The sequence below is a fragment of the Lepus europaeus genome, chromosome 14 (assembly GCF_033115175.1).
Source record: "Lepus europaeus isolate LE1 chromosome 14, mLepTim1.pri, whole genome shotgun sequence".
NCBI lineage: Eukaryota > Metazoa > Chordata > Mammalia > Lagomorpha > Leporidae > Lepus > Lepus europaeus.
In genome coordinates this window covers 21,384,190-21,403,453 of record NC_084840.1, presented here as the reverse complement: position 1 = coordinate 21,403,453, position 19,264 = coordinate 21,384,190, and the positions used below count along the sequence as shown (strand labels likewise).

General features: G+C 58.2%; 1 protein-coding gene across 2 annotated transcripts in view; it reads right to left on the bottom strand.

Moving 5' to 3' along the window:
* RASSF5 (Ras association domain family member 5) overlaps positions 1 to 19,264 on the bottom strand; it is a 64,772-nt gene that overhangs the window by 32,233 nt on the left and 13,275 nt on the right. For both annotated transcript variants that reach the window (XM_062210240.1, XM_062210241.1), the window contains exon 2: positions 7,131 to 7,270. In XM_062210240.1, coding sequence (XP_062066224.1) covers positions 7,131 to 7,270 — 140 coding nt within the window. The remainder of the gene's footprint in view (positions 1 to 7,130; positions 7,271 to 19,264) is intronic.

The following is a 19,264-nucleotide window of genomic DNA, read 5'->3' as shown; positions in this document are numbered from 1 at the left end:
CTTCTGATCCTGCTTCCTGCTCATGTGCACCCCGGGAGGCAGCGGGTGACGGCTCAAGGACTCGGGCCTCTGCCACCCACCTGGGAGACCTGGATAGAGTTCTGGGCTCCTGTCCCTGGCTGCTGAGGCATTTGGGGAGTGAACCAGAGGATGAAAGATCTCTTTCTCTGTCTGCCTCTCTCTTTCTCTCTGCCTTTCAAATAAAATGAAATAAAGCCTGAAAGTTTTCCAATTTTATTCAAAGCCAGAAACCTACAGATGCAGGAGATTCAGTGAACCCCAGGCTCAAGAAACACGAAGGAAACCCCAGCAGGCTCGTCACAGCCACATCGCTGCAAACCAGGGCTGCACCGCGCACAGCCGTGGGGGGGGGGCACCGACTGCAGCGCCAGCACCCATGTGGGAGCGCTGCTTCCGGTCCCGGCTGCTCCACTTCCGGCCCGGCTCCCTTCTAACGTGACTTGGAAAGCAGAAGATGGCCCATGTAATGGGGCCCCTGCCACCCACGTGCGACACCCAGATGGCGTTCCTGGCTCCTGAGTTTGGCCTGGCCCAGCCCTTGCCATTGTAGCCATTTGGGGGGTGAACCAGCAGGTTCTTTCACTCTACCTTTCAAATAAAATAAAAAAAAAGAAATATGCTATTATAAGGTTTTCATACTTACTAGGCAGACCATGCTAAGCTAAAGATGTACACTATAAACCCCAAGGCATCCACTGAAATAGCAAAGGGTTAAAGATTGAAGGCCACAGATAAGATAAAATCAAATGATAAAGTACTTTCAACTAATCCAAAAGAAAAGAGAACACACACCGGATGGAATGCAAATAGAAAACAGCAAGATAGACTTAAGACCATGCTGTTATAATCACCTTAAATGCAAGTGATCTAAATACAATTAAAGAACAGAGTGGGTCTGATTGGATTTTTTTTAAAAAAGATTCCACTAGGGTTCTTGCAAGAAATGACCTTTAAACACAAAAAAGCAAACAGCCTAATGATAAAAGGGTGGATCAGGAGTACAAACTAAGGGTGAGGGAGGAAAGTGGCAGGGGTGGGCACTTGGTGCTGCGGTGGAGCCACTGCCTGGGACTCCAGCCTCCCGTAGAGGATGCCTGGCTCCTTCCTGCTGGTGTGCGTCCTGGGGGCAGCAGATGCTGGCCCAAGGAGCTGGGCTCCCGACACCTGACACCCACGTGGGAGACCGGGACAGAGCTCCTGGCTTCGGCCTGACCCAGTCCTGGCTATTTGCAGGTATTTGGGGACTAAACCAGCAGATGGAAGGTCCCTCTCTGTCTCTCTGCCTTTTGAATAAAATAAAAATAAATAAAATGAATTAGAAAAAAAGCTGTCATGGCTGTTAATTAAATAAAATAGATCTCAGAGCAAAGTACATTACCAGGGAGAAAGAAGGTTATTTCCTAATAGTAAAGGGACCAATTAATCAAGAGACATAATAATCTTAAAACAATAGAGCTTCATGGGGCCAGCGGCTGAGCCACAGCAGGTAAAGCCGCCGCCTACAGTGCTGACATTCCATTTGGGCCCCGGTTCGAGTCCTGGCTGCTCCACTTCCGATCCAGCTCCCTGCTATGGTCTGGGAAAGCAGTGGAAGATGGCGCAAGTCCTTGGGTCCCTGCACCCATGTGGGAGATCCGGAGGAAGCTCCTGGCTCCTGGCTTTGGATTGGTGTAGCTCTGGCTGTTGCGGTCATCTGGGGAGTGAACCAGAGGATGGAAGACCTCTCTCTCTCTCTCTCTGCCTCTCCTTCTCTCTCTGTGTAACTCTGACTTTCAAATAAATAAATAAACCTTTAAAAAAAATAGAGCATCAGAAAAAAATAAAACCACCAGGAATATCAAGCTATAAGGAGAAATGGGCAAATCCACAATTATAAAAAATCCCAACACCTATAAACAAGGTGTGCCTCAACCAATGTCAGCTGCTGTTATTAATGCCAGTTCAATCTGATACACATTTATGGAGCCTTCCAGAAGACAGGCAGCTCCTGGCACCTCCTGAGAGGCGTCCCCAGAGCCTCACCCCCAAGGTTCTCGCCTTTTAGCTTCTTCCCTTCCTGCTCCCTTGCTCCCCCTTGTGGTAGTCCTGGGTTCAACACGTGGTGGTTGGGCTGAGGGCTGGGGGCAGAACAAGCCACAGATACAGGCTTCCTCTGGGGCCTGGAAGGCAGATCCCAGTGTAACCGAGACAGTGGCGAGTCTGTGGGAGGGGGCACAGGGCTGGAGCAGGAAACTTGGAACTGCACGCCAGCTGAGTCATCGCTGCTGTGCTGCTGCCCTGGCTGACGCCAGACGCCAGCGGAGCTGTGCTAAGGAATGGCAGAGGTAGGGTGCGCCTGTGGGTGCTGGCGGGGAGGGCAGAGAGGTGGCAGGACCTGCAGCCACCAGACAGGGCTGATCCTCGGAGGCCTGGGAGGCCATCTGTCCCTTCAGGGAGCTGGGAGAGGTCGTCCATAGACGAGAAGTGACTTGGGCTTCAGTGCCGGGAGGGGGTCATAGCAGGCAAGGCTACTCACGCCACCAGTCACAGAGCCCTGGCTTTGCGTCCAGGATGGTAACTCAGCTCTCCGGTGTCTCGCAGAGTTGGCAGAGCCACCAAGGGTTCCGCGTGGTGATCCGGATCTAAGTTCGTTTGGAAGACACTGGAGGTCTCCGAGACGGCCTGGCCCGGTGCTCATTGGAGAAACCAGGAGACTTGTCCTGGGTCCCAGCCCAAGTGCTCTGTCTGCACAGCCTGGATTACAGCTCGGCAGTCACCCAGGCCAGTGTTCTTTCTTAAGAAGACATTTATTGCCTTTTAAAAAATGTTATATTAGAAACACGGGAAAGCCCTGCTCACGCACCCGCACAGCGGCAAACAGCAAAGCTGCACGGCTCCTTTCCCGCTTCCATGCTCACTGCTGCTCGGGGCGAAATCTCTTCCAACAGTTTGCTGAGAGCCTTTGAGGCCCTTGCTCTGCGCACGCACACATACACACACACACAATGTGCACACGCACACACAGGCACACACATGTGTACATGTATACACATACACACGACGTGCACACCCATGTACATGGTGCACCTGTACACACAGGCACATACGTGTGCGCATGTGCACGCATGTACAATATGACCGCACACATGTGCACATGTACACACATGTGCGCCTCACCTCTGTGCACGAGAGGTGACACTGTCACTGCCCTATTCCTCCTCCAGACTCACACCTCCCCTCCCCCGTGGAAGGGCGCCTTGGGATCGGCACGGATGGCTGGGCTCTCCTCCCTGCCACAGCCACGACTCAGTGTCCTGGTGGCCCAGGCGCCAGAGGGCCAGGGACAGCAGTGCGTCCCACTGACGGCACCAGAGAGGACTCTAGAGGGCTCCTGGCCCAGCCACACATGTGGGACAAGGTGGCAGTCCTCAGACACACTTCCCTGTTACCTCTAGAGCTGAAGCGCACAGCGAACGGGTGCGGGGAGAAACGCGCTGTTTCTAACCGGGGATTCAGGGCCGTGGCAATATTTCCTCTAACTTAAGCTGATCCAAGTTTAATAAAGTGAGTCTATTTAAAGAGAACCACTAGGTAAATAAGAGCACAGGTGGGACACGGATATGACCAGAACCCTGCGTCCGGTAAGAGCTGGAGTGGGGTTTGGGAATGACTGTGGGAGGGCCAGGGGACCGGTCTTGTGACTCCTCCCGCCCAGGAGGAGGGCCAGGAAGAGGGGGAGATCAGGGCTGCTGGGTGGAAGACTGGAGCCACGGCTGTTTCAATGGAAGCGGGTGCTTACGGTTCCTCTCTTATAATCTGCACATTCCACGTACCGCAAAAAGTGCCACCGCAGGCCGGGGCACGGGGCTGCCAGGACCCCCGCCCAGCAGGTGCCAATGAGGATCAACAGTGGTGTCGAGGCCGAAGACCTCTCCTGGGATCGCTTCCCCGGAGGAGGAACCCATTGGCGGTCCCACTCATGTGGAGCCACTGGGCAGCCCCCAAGGGTGTTCCCCCTGGGGACAACATGATGAGAGCGCTGAGACCAGCGGAACTGGGGGCAAACCCTCAGATAAAGGACCCTCGGCCAGCTGGGCCCTAGGCCGACAGCCACGGTGTTCAGCAGACAGGCTGCCATGCAACAAGGCTCTGGGCGGACTTGAGGGTCGCACGGCCAGTGCCCAAGGAAGCGGCAGACGCCACAGATCTCCACAGGGCGGCTCCACAGCCACCAATGACATGGGCCAAGGCGCTTGGCTCAGTGCGGGCTCCTGTTCCAGCCCCGCCTCCCTCTGGCTGGCAGAAGACAGTCAGAACTCTGGAATTGAAAGGCTGAAGCCAAATGCTTATCTACGGGCTGATCTCAACCATGTTTTGAAAAATGTATGAATGTACCGGAAGGACATAGAAAAATGCTAACGAGCAGTGGTTCTCTCCGGATGGAAGAAAATCAATGCTTCCCTTTGCCTTAAAGAGCAGCGAGAACTCTCAGCCAGTTGAGGCCTCCTACCTGCCCGTGGCGCCCAGGCCCCGCCCCAGCCCCTGCACACAGGGCGACACACCACGGGGAGAGAGAGCTCTGTCCTGAGCTTCAGCCCCGGGTCAGACCCAGGCGGAACCCAGCACAAACGAGCCTTTCAGAAAAGGCGAATGAGCCTGGAGCCGGGCCCAGTCTTTATTGATAGAAGCCAGGTCCCGCCCCGGGTCTGCAGCCGCACGCGCCCTCGGGCCTGTCCAACTCAAACACGCAGCTGGCCCTGCGGCCTCGAGGGCACACCCCACGCCAGACTGCAGGCCGCCGTGTGTGTGCGGTGCATACGCGCTGGACATGGCCCTCACGCAACCACCCGCCCGACGGGACTCAGGTGGACCCCTCTCTCCGGCACAGGGAAGGGTCCCCAGAGCCCCAACTCCACCTCTTCCCGGCTGACATCCTGACAGGGGACATACAGCCAGCAAACCCCAGAGGACGGTGACCTCTGGGAAAGGCGTGCGCATTCTAGATGGGGTGAAACCACCGGGAGCTGCCCTGCGCCTCGCGCAGCCCTTAGCAGCATCCCTGGCCTCTACCCCGAGACGCCAGGAGCCTCCCCAAGGCGTGACGACCACAAAATGTCTCTAGACGCTGCTCGGTGTGCCCAGAGATGGGACTGGGGAGCCAAGTCGCCCCCTTTTGAGACCTGCCTCTCCAGAGGCTGGGATGGAGACCCCAAGAGGAGATCCAGGAAGCTGAGCTGGAGCCAGGCTCCAGGGTGGGGGATGGACAGGGCTGAAGGGAACAGAAAGAAGAGACCTGGGTACTCCCAAGAAGAAGAGAGATACTGGGGGCCAGCGTTGTGGCGCAGCAGCTGAAGCCGCCGCCTGCAGGGCTGCCATCCCACATGGGTGCTAGTTCAAGTCCTGGCTGCTCCACATCCCATCCAGCTCCCTGCTAATGGCCTGGGAAAGCAGTGGAAGATGACCCAAATCCTTGGACCCCTGCACCTGCGTGGGAGATTTGGATGAAGCCCTGGTGCCTGGCCCAGCTCTGGCTGTTAAGGCCATCTAGGGAGTGAACCAGCAGGTGGAAGATCTCTCTCTTCCCAATACTCTGCGTTTCAAATAAAATAAATACATCTTAAAGAGAGAGAGAGAGAGAGAGAGAGAGAGAGAGAGAGAGAGAGAGAGAAATGCAATCTGGGGAAGTGCAAGGTGGCCTGCATGGGTTTTCAGGGGAGGCTGCCCCGTGGCGTGGTGCGCAACCTGCCTGTTCCGCGCTCTAAGGAAAACCTGTAGCATTACTCCTTAGGGCTTTAGGAGCCAGGTGTGCCCCTGCCCCCTCATCACCCAGGTGAGCCGGTTCCAGCTCAGGGCAAGGTGCCCCCATTTGGGCCACACCGTAACAGGAACCACGGCAGAGCCTCGAGAGCACGGGAGAATTTTTACACGTCCGGTCTGACGCAAATCACAATCACCCTTACAAAGACGCACGGCAAACTTGCACCCCGATACTGCCTGCCCAGGGGGAGGGGTGGCGTGGGGCCCTGCAGGGGGGCTGGCAATGTGGAGGGCCGGGCAGGTACTGGACAGTGGCGAGCCGGTGCACCGTGGCCGAAACAGGCAGAGGGCGGCTACCCCAGAAGCCCGGGGTGCTCATGAGGCCCCCCTTCCAGCACTGGGTGCTCTGTCAGCGTTTCCCAAGGCACCGGGCTTTTCTCAAAGACACCAGTTTGCTTGTTTAGCCTCGCTCTATCACCCCACTGCCAGCACAGGACCAGCAGGGCCCGGTCTGCGCCCTTCATCGTTGCATCCACAGCATTCCCAGGCCTGGCACACAGTGAACCCTCAAAACACGTTTGATGAATGTAGAGAACATTTGGGAATGCTCTACTTCCCTCACCGGTGACCGTCAACACCAGCTTGTAGCTCACTTAGGAAGGCTCAGCTCCAACATCACCTCCTCTGGAAAGCCTCCCGGGATTTCTCCCAGCAGAAGCTCTGTGTGCCCAGATCACTCTGTTCACACTTTCACTGCCTTGTGCTCGACAGTACATACTTTTTGATTGTGTTCTGCCTCCATTCCAGGATGTATGCTCCCTGAGGGCTGTGATGTATAATTTATTACCCCCACTCCCACCAGTAGACCCTTGACAAATGCTTGTTCAATACAAGACACAATACATGCGCTCCCCATCTCCATTCTAAATGCTAGACATCAAAGTTCTGACACGCTGCAGTCCAAGTGCCTTGGCGAAACCCAGAACCGAGGCCGCTTTGGGACACCCGTTTCCGGGTCCTCCGACGTCGGCCAGAGCGTTTGCTCGGCCCCTCTGAGTGCTGACTCAGCCAGGCTGGCTGAACCGGGGCCAGGACAATACGCTTGGGCTACTGCCAGGCCTGGGAGGCCCCAAGGGACCTTCAGGAAGCTGCCCAGGGTTGCACCCCACCCCCGCCCACGCCCACCCTTCTGGCTTAATCAGGTTCTGTGCTCAAGGAGTGCCACAGGGCACTCCTGAGCGTCTGTAGACTTCTAGGGGTCACCCCACACCCCCACACCCACGGTTCTGACACCTCATGCCATCCCTGCCCACCAGGGCTCCGCGGAGAGAAACCAGAGGCGAGGGCACCCGCAGGGCCTTCTCCCAGCCTACCTGGCCGGAGGTCGGGGCGAGGCTGGAGGTCGGGACGAGGGTGCTCTCTGGGGAGGGTCGGCCCCCGGGTGGGCCCTGCTGCCCACTGCAGTCCAGCTGGATCAGGCTGCGGCACTCCGGGTGGCAGGTGAACCCACAGTCTGCAGGGAAAGGACCAGAGGGCGTCAGGGGCCATGTGCAGTTGCTACCTCCTTCCGCCCAGAGAAATGACCCGGCGACCGCCGCGGGCTCCCGACAGGAAGCACGGCGCGGGGCCGCTGCTGCAGAACCGGGGCATGGCAGCCACTTCCCTCTAACTGCCCAGGCTGGTGACGTGGGGACGGCACTCTGCCCCCAGGCGAAGGAGCCTATAGACAGCGCCCCACATGAGGCCCCTGGGCAAGGCACACACCCCACGGGCAGCGTTCATGTCCTCGAGTTGGGAAGAGGCTTGGAGATGGGGAAACCGAGGCACAGCACAGCCTGCCGTCTCAAAGGCGCTCTCTGGAGCCTCCGGGCAGGAGGGGACGGGGGGTTGGGCTTGGGCAGGCAAGGCCAGGGGAGGGGCCCAGGTTGGGGGGGGGGAGTGGAGGCGGCGCTGCAGGGAAGAAATGGGTGCAGTTCCGCCGCAGACCCCTGCGCAGGGCCCCGAGAGGTGGCTGCTGGCTCAGCCGCAGCCGCCTGTGCTCCAGGCCCACGGCCCGGGCAGAAGGTCCGGTTTCAGGAGCCTCAGTCGTCCTTGACCATGGAGTCCAGGGCACGGAGATGGGCGGGGCCGTGCCAGCCTGGACCTGCGTGAAAACCCGGGGAGCGGGAGGCCACGTGTAGTTAGAAGGGCCCCAGCCCCTGAGACTCCTTTCCATCCTCAGCAGCTGCAACAACCCAGCACCTCGCTCCCCCTCCTCGAGCTGCAGGAGCCCGCGTACCGGGGGTGGGTGCTCCTCTTCCCCACTCTTCCAATAGTGCTGGAACGAGCCCCCAGCCCCCAGCCCCCAGCTGCTCCGTCTCCCACAGCCGCAGAGATGGGCGCCTGAGCCACGGTCCTTGGATGCGTTTTGCTACTAATGTCTGCAGGGCGCACCCTGACACGCACGGGAGACCCAGATTCCAGAACTCTCGCCGTCTTCTCCCCCGTGGTCGGAAGCTCTCAGCTGCCTTTGGAAGACTGACTAACCTCCCCCACGTCCCAAGGTGAGGCCCACGCCCCCTCCTTCAGACCCGTGGAGTCTCTCGGCCTCGCCGAGTCTCCTCTGTCGAGGCCCCCTCGCCCCCAGAGCTGGAACGGGTGAAGTCCCGTCTCTGAGGCCTGCACCCACACCTGCAGGGGCCCAGTGCACTTCTGGTCTCCCAGTGGGAGATCTGCCCAGCACACACTCTCACCCTTGGTGGGGTGAGGGGCACAGAGGGCTGCGCAGGCCAGGGCCCCCTGCCCGCGGTACCCAGAAGTGCCAGGGCTCTGGACAAGGTAGCACAGAGCCAGGGCCTGAGCCCACAAAGGGCGCCATTGTTCCTGGGCTCAGCCTGGGTTTGCACCTGTAGGGTTCTGGTCACGCTCTGAGCAACGAAGAATGCTCCAGGGATGCCAAGAGGCAGAACCAGGAAGCGGAGGGAGACCGGAAGCTCCCCCAACGCCATGGTGAGCGAGAGCAGCCGCCGGCTCCAGTGGTACAGAACTGGTAAACGCGGGAAGTTCTCCCTCCTCTTTCTGCTCCCGTGCCGCTGGCACGGGGGCTCCATCCTGAGTCTGTCTGTCTCTCTGACACAAACACTCTGTGCACAGCACCAAAACCTCGGCCAGATCACTTTCCAGGCCCGACGCCGAGGCGGGCAGAGCCAGGGAGCGGCAGCCGCGCGGGACCGCCGTGGAATTTCATGAAGAGGACGGTTGGGCACTCTTGGCTTGGTTCCATCAGACCGGATAATCACGGGCTGCAGCAAAACCGCCGAGGCTCGCCTCCACGCTTCCTGGCCCTGGGAATGCCAGGCCACAGACATGAAGTCAGGGCCTCCGTGGAACGTGGAAGGGACAGGCTGGAGGGCTGAGGGGTTCAGTGAGTGGCGGGGTCCAGGAGACTCCAAAGACAGGGCCCTGCTCCATGGGCACCTGGTGGTTAAAGCCGCAGGCCACCCGGCCTTTACACCCCAGGGCCTTCAGCTGGTGCTCGAGCTGGGTGAAGAAAGAGAAGGGGGACCCTGGCAGAGGAGGGTCACCCAGGAGCCAGGAAGGGCTCCACCACCCTGGCGCAGCATCCAGTTCTGGGGAACAGCTGCCACGGCTCTACACTAACCTGAGGGCCAGGAGGAGTAAGACAAGGGCTGGGGGGACCCCGGCCACCCGGGCAGATGGGATGCACAGGGGAGACAGCCCGGAGCAGGGGCCTGATGGCCGCACGGGCCTAGGAGGCACATTCAGGTGGAGACAGCTGCCAGCCAGAGCAGCCAGGCACGGCTCAGGCACAGGAGCCCCAGGGGAAGTGACACAAGGCATGGAACTGCAGGGGCTCTCACCACCAAGAGCAGCAGCCAGCAGGGAGCACAAGGTCCAAGCATCTGGTTCTCTGTCTCTCTCTAGAAGAGCTTCGTAGAGGGAGATCCAGACAAACGGGGAGAGCGCTTCCATCCACTGGTTCACTTCCCAAATGCCTGCAACCCAGGGCTGGGCCAGGCTAGTCAGGAGCCTGGAATTCCATCCAGGCCTCCCACATGGGTGGCAGGGCCCCAAGTCCTTGGGCCATTCTTGGCTGCATTCCCAGGTGCACTAGCAGGCAGCTGGGTAGTAAGTGGAGCAGTCTGAGTGAACTTGAACCAGCATTCCCACGGGGATGCCAGCGCCGCAAGCGGTGCTGAACCTGTTGAGCCGCAAACGTTGGCCCTGACCTCACTTCCTTCCTTCGCTTCAATGTTGTCATCTGTAGGACAGGATTCCCCTGCCTCCTCCATTCTTTTCTTCCAACTACGGCCCCGTCCCCATCCCCGGGGGATGTTTTGAGAAAATGGTTTCAGGTTTTGGAAGAGGGGACTACGCAAACAGGAGGGGCCGGCTCTAAGGAGACAAGCGGCCCTGGGGCTCCTCTCCCAAGAAGGGAACTCCTGAGCCAGGATGGGGCCCACCCTGGGTGCCCAGACCGTACTGGCTTCCTAGGGCCACTATGACAAAGTGCCATGAAGCAGGTGGCTCACAGCAGCGATGTGCTGACGTCTGAAATCAGGCTGCAGGGCCACGCCCCTCTCCCCACACAGGTGGGGCTCCTTCCCGGGCTGGCCCACTGGCCGTGCTACCCCTGGCTTGCTGCATGGCACCCCACCCCTGCCTCCAGCTCAAGCCCTGGGCTCCCTGTGTGTCCGTCTTTCCCTGGCTGGCTTCTTCCGTGAACACGTCTCGTGCTGGATTCAGAGCTCAACTCCAACCCGATCTCTTCTTAACTAATGACATCTGCAACTCCCCTGTGTGCAAAGGCGGCTGCGTCCTTAGCTACTAGGGTTGACTTAAAAATATCCTCTTAGGGGGCAAGTGTTGCAGCGTTGCAGGTTGAGCTGTTGCCTGCAACTCTGGCATCCCATATCAGAGCACCAGTTCAAGTCTCAGTTGCTCTGCTTCCAATCCAGCTCTCTGTTGATGCACCTGGGAAGGCAGTGGAAGATGGCCCCAGCGCTTGGGCTCCTGCCACCCACACAGGAGACTTGGCTGGAGCTCCTGGCTCCTGGCTTTGGCCTGGGCCAGCCCTGACTGTTGTGGGCACTAGAGGAGTGAATGAGCAGATGGGAGATCTCCCTTCCTGTCTCTCCCTCTCAAATAAAAATACATAAATCATTTAAAAATATTTTTAGGGGCAAGCATAGATCAGGCTACAACCCAGATCTTGGGCCACACTGGGATGACAGAGACCCAGGGCCCAAGTAGAGGGAAGTGTTTAATAGGTGCAGTCTTGAGAGATGGGCAGTGGCCTGGCAAGGCCAGGAGGCCAGGGACACCTGCCTACCTCTACTGGCCCTGTTCTAGGCCTTCACAGTCCCTGAAGGTCACCACCAAGGTCAAGACCTCGAACAAGGGGGTCAGGCCCTAAAGCCATGGCAACTTGTGCTCAGAGACAACTTCACATCATTTTCTTCAACCCAGCACAGGTGACACAGCAGGTGCATCTACCTGTGCCAGAGGACTGTTCCACCACACTGCAGATGCCACAAACCTCCCTCAATCCCCAGGGCTGCCGAAGCCGGTTCCTGCCCCACCCAGCTGCCAAGTGCACGCACGCAGGCGGGCACACACCCTGCCATGCAGCTAGGAACCCGAGTGGCTGGATTTTCCGAACCAGAGGCATTCTTCTGATAAGAAACTTTTAAGGCCCGCTCACCCCTGAGTTGCACAGGAGATGCGGAGATAAAGTCAGGTTCTCTGCTTAACTCTCCCTCCCTCAGCCCAGGCCACTGCGTGGGGTGAGGGCAGGGCAGGCAGCCGAGCCTGGTGTACAGCGAGCCCGCTGGCCCCCTGCGGTCACTCCTGGTCAGCCAACAGCAGCCTCTCGCCCTGCAGGAAGCAACTTCGAGCCCCAGGGAAGCAGGAGAGCCTGAGTCCAGGAGCCCGCGGCCATTCCCTGTGTACCCCTAAGCTTCTAGGACAGGGTCGGCCTCCGACAGTGCCCCCCGGCTTCTTCAGGACCAGCATCCTGGGCCCCACCACAGGGAAATGGAAACAGAATAGACTTTGAGCAAGGCCTGGCCAGCTCTGTGACCTTGGCTAAGTGAGGCAATGTCTCTGAGCAGGATTTTCCCTGTAATGAAATGGGAATCAGGGCAGCCAGCTCACAGGGCTGCCCTCTGCCCACCCTCCTAGGTGCTACGGGGATCCCTACCTACCCCAGAAAGTCCCCAAGGGGAAATCTACAGTCCCCCCCCGCCCCCGCTAGTTATTTCCAAAACAAGCACACAGCACACTTTCAGTTTTAATCTACAGTGCTCGCTCCTTGTCTGTGGTTTTGTTTTCCATGGTTTCAGTTACTCATGGTCAACTGCAGTCTAAAAATATGAAATAGAAAATTCCAGAAATAAACAATTCATAATTTTTAAATTATGTGCCATTCGGAGTGGCTCGGTGAAATCATTCGCCAGCCCACTCCACCCCACCCGGGACAGGACTCATTCCTCAGGCGGCCATGTCCACCCCGTGTACGCTACCTGCCTGTTAGTGACTTCACAGCCATCTCAGGGCCCGGGTTCAGGTAACCCTTCTCCTATGGCCCAAACATCTATTACAGTAAATTGTCCTAATCCTTCTAGTCTATTATAAAGTTGCTAATCTCTTGGCCGTGTCTAACTTCTAAATGAAGCCTTATTGCCAGTGTACGGGTATAGGGAAGCAGAGGCCACACAGGGCTCAGTACTGGCAAATCTTGGGGGCAAAGGAGCGGGCTTTCTGGGCCAGGGAACAGGCTGTGGCATGTTGGGGTGGCAGGTGGTAGGGGCAGGTCCAGACTGGGCCAGGCCAGCTGGAGCCACTCTCAGGTTGGTCTCTGAGCTGCTGTGGCTTCTCTGGCCCAGAGACTCCAGGGGAGCAGCCCCCTTGCACGAATGGGGGATTCTAAGAGCATTTGATAAAGGAGCCAAGAGAGGCAGTGCGAGACAAGGGCCGTGCCCACTGGCTGGAAGATCGGGAGTGCCCTGTGGACTGGCTTTTCCCGGCATTCGTGGCTTCTCAGTAGCCCTCCCTACCTGCAGGGGATACCTCCCAAATGATCCTGGAGCCAGCTAAGAGGTGACTCTGCCCACCTCAGAGGCACCTCGGCCTTCCCTGGGGAATTCCTCGCCCCAACACTTGAACTTCTAAAATCTTGCTCTGGTTTCAGAAAAGGAAATCGTTAACCAATAGCTTCAGGCCTCGCAGAGGAGTGGGGAAAGGAGAAGGCAGCACCCTGTCGGGAGGACGGGTCTCCGGCAGGATTTTATCCCGAGAGTGTATCAACTCGATGTAAACGTACCTTCGCCAAAACACCCATCACAGGTGTTTATGACAGCCAAATGCTAGCAGTACCCTACATCCACCGACACAGGCTGCTTGTATTTTAAGATAGGAGACTACACAGCTGTTATCTAAGGTGACACAGGTTAATGCTGACCGACACAGGACTATGTCCTCAGCATCCCACTGAAAGACCAGTTGTGTGCGATGACCCCAGTCACGTGATACACACACGTTCAGCATCAGGATGTCTTCAAGCAAGGTCATATGTTGCTGAGTGATGGGGCTGCAAGTGTGTTTCCTTTCATTACGGTTTCTGAATTGCTAACGTTTTCACAACGAGCATATATTCTTTGCTAATGGAAAAAGATTAAAAGGAAAGAGGACAGCCAGGGACTCACATTCTGATGGCCAGATACTTGCACGGAAGAACAGAAAAGATGTGTTTTGGTGCAAATAAAAACTGGCTGCTTTCAAGTTTGGGCCTTTTAGAATAAAGCTGCTGTCAGTACTCACACGCAGGTTCTGGCGGCCATGCAGGTTTCGCCTCGCTTGGGCTACTCCTGCTGAGCTGAACTGAGACTTGAACAGGTTGCCTGCCTGCAAGCTGGCAGGCGGCAGGGCTGGGGGTGGAATCCCCTGCACCTGCTGGCTTCTCTGGGCCCTGCCCTTTCACTCAGTAGCCCAGCCTTCCAAGGGTTCTGGTCCTGAGCCTCTGCTTGAGGCCAAGGGCTAGGCTTCACTGGGGAGTGGGTTAGGTTGGGGTGAGGCCAGGAGCCTGGGTGGAGGGGATTTGGGCACAGTTTTTTTTGTTTTGTTTTTGTTTTTTGTTTTGCTACTTCTAGCAGGTATCTGGGACAAGCTAACCCTGAAGCCTCTGCCCCACCTTTGGGAGGCCCAGGAAGGGCCGGTTCATGGCTCTCCTCTGAGTGACGTCAAGCCACTCCCCACCCTGGGGGTTTCCAAATGGACCCGTCTGCCTGCTCTGGCCCGGTCCTCCAGCCATGACCCCTTTGTCTCTGGGAGGCCACATCCGGGAGACTGGATGCCCTGGGCAGCAGCCAGAGGTTCTGGTCCTGAGGTCTCAGAGTAATTTCACCAGAGGCCAGCCCTTCAGCCAAGGACAAGCTCCAGAACATAGTAGGCCCTCAGCTGCCCCCACTCCCCACGATGCCAGAATGGACACACAGTGCCCAGCACTCCCAGCCTCGCAGACTGGCACCAAAGCCCACCAACTCATCGGCTGTAAATCAGGAGTTTTTCCACAGGCCAGGTCCTTGAAGCGTGCGGCTGGCAGTCTCTGGTTACAGGTGTGGGCATGGGGCAGCCAGTGGGGGCTGGGCAGTGGAAGGAACCTGGCCTCCGAGTTCTGCAGATCAGGGTTTGCACCCGGGGCCTGCCTCTAATTGGGTTCGAGAGGCCCAGACAGTTAACTGCAGGTAACTATGAAATCCACACAGCCTCCATTCCCACATCTGCAAGATGGAGGTAATCGCGTCTTTCCTGCCAGCGGAGTTGTTGCCAAGATTAGGGAGAACGTCTGGAGAGCATCCAGGGGTGTCTGGCACACAGCAGGTGCTCAGTAAGTGGCAGCTGTCACTTTCAACGCGCGGACTCCCGAGTCAGCATGCCACTTCCCTGCAGACTCTGCACGTGATGTCACAGCAACAACTTCTCACATCCAGGCCTCTTCCAAGGCACTGGGACAAAAGGACCCACACCACTGTCCTGCTGACCCAGGTCCCCTGCCTCCCCAACCTCCACCCTCCGGCTGCTGCCTGGGAGCAAGGCAGACGCACAAGGGAAGGCACAGAGTGTGTGACCATCGGGCTTGGAAGCCGTCGGGCTCGGAGATCTGCCACCATCGCCAAAGCCAACGTGAGCTCCGCGTTGTTCACCCACCTGGCTGAACTCCTAATGAGGTGGGCAGTGGGTAAGTGGAAACTTCCCACTCCCGAGGTCCAGCAGCTGGCCCAAGCATCTTTAGATTTCCAGCAAGGAGTCTGAACCCCGGCCTATGGAAACCACCAACTACAGTTCCTTGTTTCAGAAGTCAGACCACCCCTGAGGCACCCAGCGCCCGACTCTGGCTACACACCCGCACATGCACAGACAGACAAGCCATCAAGCAAGCCGGGAGAAGCCAACAATGGGAAGGCAGTGACCAGGACCCTAAGGTCGGAGCCCGCCGGCCCCCACCGCAGAAGGTGAGGCCGGCAGCTGGATGCCTAGGAGCCGCGTCCCTGTGCGAAGAGGCGGGGACGCTGCCCGAACACGCTCAAGTTTGGATCAGATGGGTTCCCACGTATCTCGGGCCTGGGGTGGGCGGGCTCTCTGGAAGCAGCGCCTGTGGGCCAGGCTGGTGAGAGAAAGTGCCGGAGCTGTGGGTGGTGCCGGGGAGCCCGGCTGCCCTGTGGCACAGGGAAAGTCACAAAGAGGCCATTCGGGATCCAGGGCCCAGCCTTCTCCCCAGACGACCTTTTCTGTTTTGTGGGTGGCAGGGGCTGGGACGGTGGGAATGCGTGCACTTGTAAGAGACCTACGTGATTGAGGGCAAAGGTGGCAGATCCACCCAGGGGCTCCTGCAGGACCAAAGCAGACATTCAAGTTCTCTCTGGAGCCTTGGTCTCTGGATCTAAGGTCTCAGAGACAGTATCCTGTGCCCTCCTCCCGAACACATTTGGCCAGCCAGTGGCGGCTGGGCACCCGGGCTGCCGTGCAGAGGCACAGCCCTGCCTGTGGGGGGGTGGCTGGGGGTGGGCGCGCCTCTGGGGCAGACCATTAATCATCTCTCCCCCACACCCCTGGGCTGAAGGCACCAGCAAATCGAGGCGCCGTGAGCAGGCCAGCCGGGCGCGCTGGGGCAAGGGGCGGGGCGGGGCAGGTGCGGGCAGGGAGGGCAGGCCAGCTCACACAAGTTCGGGCGGACAAGGCAGGAAGCAGTGCCCGCTGAGTGGCAGTGACTCGGGATGGGGCCCGTGTCAGAGCCCTTTGCTCTTTGGGGGTGCCCCTCCCTGCCCTGGGTATGAGCACATAGGTATACGATGCCAGCAGATGTGACAGGCTGCCACCATGCTTCACCTGGGGACATTTCTAGTGGGCCCCCTGCCCGGGTGATGCCAGAACACCCGTTCCTGTCTCTTGGGCCCCACACCCTGATTTTTCCTTTATAAGATCTGTGCTTCTGACTTTTTTTTTTTTTTTTTTGGACAGGCAGAGTGGACAGCGAGAGAGAGAGACAGAGAGAAAGGTCTTCCTTTGCCGTTGGTTCACCCTCCAATGGCCTCCGCGGCTGGTGCGCTGCAGCCGGCGCACCGCGCTGATCCGATGGCAGGAGCCAGGTACTTCTCCTGGTCTCCCATGGGGTGCAGGGCCCAAGCACTTGGGCCATCCTCCACTGCACTCCCTGGCCACAGCAGAGAGCTGGCCTGGAAGAGGGGCAACCGGGACAGAATCCGGTGCCCTGACCGGGACTAGAACCCGGTGTGCTGGCGCCGCAAGGCAGAGGATTAGCCTGTTGAGCCACAGCGCCGGCCCCGACATTTCTAACACTGACATCATTTTCAACATTGTGCCCACAGAAAGCTCTACTGCTAGATGGATCTAGTACTCCGATAACAGCCAGGCTGTTTTCAGTTGTCTATTTTAATCCATGTTTTGGTTGACCATGTTGGGATGGTGATTTTATATATATATACACACACACACACACACACACACACACACACATATATATATATTTTCGACAGGCAGAGTTAGACAGTGAGAGGGAGAGACAGAGAGAAAGGTCTTCCTTCCATTGGTTCACCCCCCAAATGACCGCTATGGCCGGTGCGCTATGCCAATCCAAAGCCAGGAGCTTCCTCCTGGTCTCCCAAGCGGGTACAGGGCCCAAGCACTTGGGCCATCCTCCACTGCCTCTCCCGGGCCACAGCAGAGAGCTGGCCTGGAAGAGGAGCAACCGGGACAGAATCCGGCGCCCCAACTGGGACTCGAACCTGGGGTGCCAGTGCCGCAGGCGGAGGATTAGCCTAGTGAGCCACAGCGCTGGCCAGTGATTTTATTTTCATGCTCATTGTTTCTTAATGGTGGTCTGACCTTTTGACCCCAGGGTGCCCCCACCCCAGCCAGGATCGGTTGCTGATGAGAATGGTGATCAGGAGGAAGTGCGGAGGGAGCAGGGGGAGGTGAACCAGCTCTCAGTGCACCCCACAGAGCCACTCGGAGACCCCCACCCCTGCTGGCCAAGAGCAGCAAGGGGCAATCAATTTTTGGAAAAGACGCAAAAGCAGAGAGCCTGAGGCATGGCACCACGGTGAGCAATCAGACAGACCTCAGTCTTCACGTGCAAGAGAACGGAGGGATCGGCACCCGGCCCCTCGGACGCCCTCGGATGCCGTGGCGAGAAGGACCAAGTTGTATTTAGGGTGCGGTCCAGCAGCTACAAATGCACAGACACAGCATGGCACAGCACGAGGCAATTAGAGCCTGCAGCCACGAGGCACGGGGCTGAGCATTAACCCTTTGTGCACAGGTTCATCTCCTATCTTCCCACACCCACCTGCCTCCTAAGCGGGGTTTCATTTGTGCACGCGCGTGTTCATTTACTCCGCCTGTGCTCACTAACAGCTACGTTAAGTCAGGCGCTGTTCCAGGACAGCCAGTCACACCCAAAGGCTTTGTGCCGCAGACAGAGGTCCACATGGATGCAACCTGTGGCCATCACCACCATGGGAAAGCGAAGTCCTACTGCCAGAGAACGCAAAGAAAAACAAAAGCTTTGAGATGCCATAGACACGCTGAAGGACATTTAGCAAACCATGACAAGGCACAGCATCCAAGGCCAGTGTGGAGCTGCCAGGTACCCTCGCGGGCTGGGGCCCGCTCAGGAGGGGCCTCCCGGCTGCAGGCATGTGTCATCCGCTCTGGGTGTAAGAGAGACAAAGCAGTGGAGGTCCCCTGCCCGGGCTCCGGCCCCCTCCGCCTATCTCTGGGGCCCCTGGGAAGACAGGAGCAAGGCTGAGCAGCTGCCAGACAAGGAGACGGCACCAGAGCTTGGCCACACACGGGAAGGGGGAGCTCCAGGGGTGTGTCTAGAGCAGATGCCACCTCTGAGGGGGCAAAGGGCAGCCTACCCTCTTGGTGACTTGGAGGATATTTTTGGTCGTGTCCCTCAGACTCCACAGGACAGCCAAGTGGGTTGGAAGGCATATGCAGAGCGCAGGACAGCAGATAAAGCTGTGCACAGGTACGCCTGGTCTGGGCGCCAGGAGGAAGTTGGAGGCCAGGAGCAGTCAGGTGCAGTCCCACAAGGAACAGCCGGGTTACTGCATCCAACTGGTTTTTCCACACCTTCTCTGATGTCACTTGTGGCCAAAGTGCTGATGGCTACCTGGGTGAAAGCAGACTTTTGCAGGAAGAGAAAAGTAAACAAATGACGTGGGAGGCACTGTCTGCCGGAGACACACATGGGCTTCCCTACGGCTGTGACGAGCAGCCAGGGCCACCTGAGCCTTCTGCAGAGACCCGGGCCTGTTTGCCACTGACCCCTCAGCAGCCCTTTAAGATGATGTGTGGTTGGCTCCCAGCAATGCCCAGTGGGCTAACCCAGCTGTGCCTGTAAATGACATGGTGTGCTCAACTGCATGATGGGAGTTTCTCCAGGGAGCGAATTTAAGAGTCTCTCATCCCCCCCTCCTCCCTCCACGTCTGCCTGGGCAACGTCCAAACCCTGCCTCTTCCACCGGGACTCAGGCTGCCCACCTTGGCCCAGGTATGATGGGAGAGCCGGCTTGTGCAGCCTGGGGGCTGCTGTCAGAGGTCCTCCCAGTGGGGGGTGCTCGGAGACAGCATCTCCCAAGGAGGACGAGGGGCTCACTAGGTACCAAACATTGTTGCATGGAGCATGTGACAGTCAAGGTCACGTTTAACCCACCTGACACCAGGGAGAGGTTGGGAGAGGTTGCCCTGTTTTGAACTTGCCACAAGTAGTGCATGCGGGATTGATTTGTGGGAAGTGCCAAGTCCAGATCCAGACCCACGTCAGCCTGGTCTGAGTCTAGTTTCCCAAAGCACAGCCCAGGCGCCCCGGAAGGCCGGGGAGGGAGATGCAGCTACCCCAGCAGCCCTCAGCCACGGCTCCCAGCGTCTCCGGGTGTCCTGTCCTCTCCCTCCTCCTCCATCAGTCAAGGCCAAACGGAAC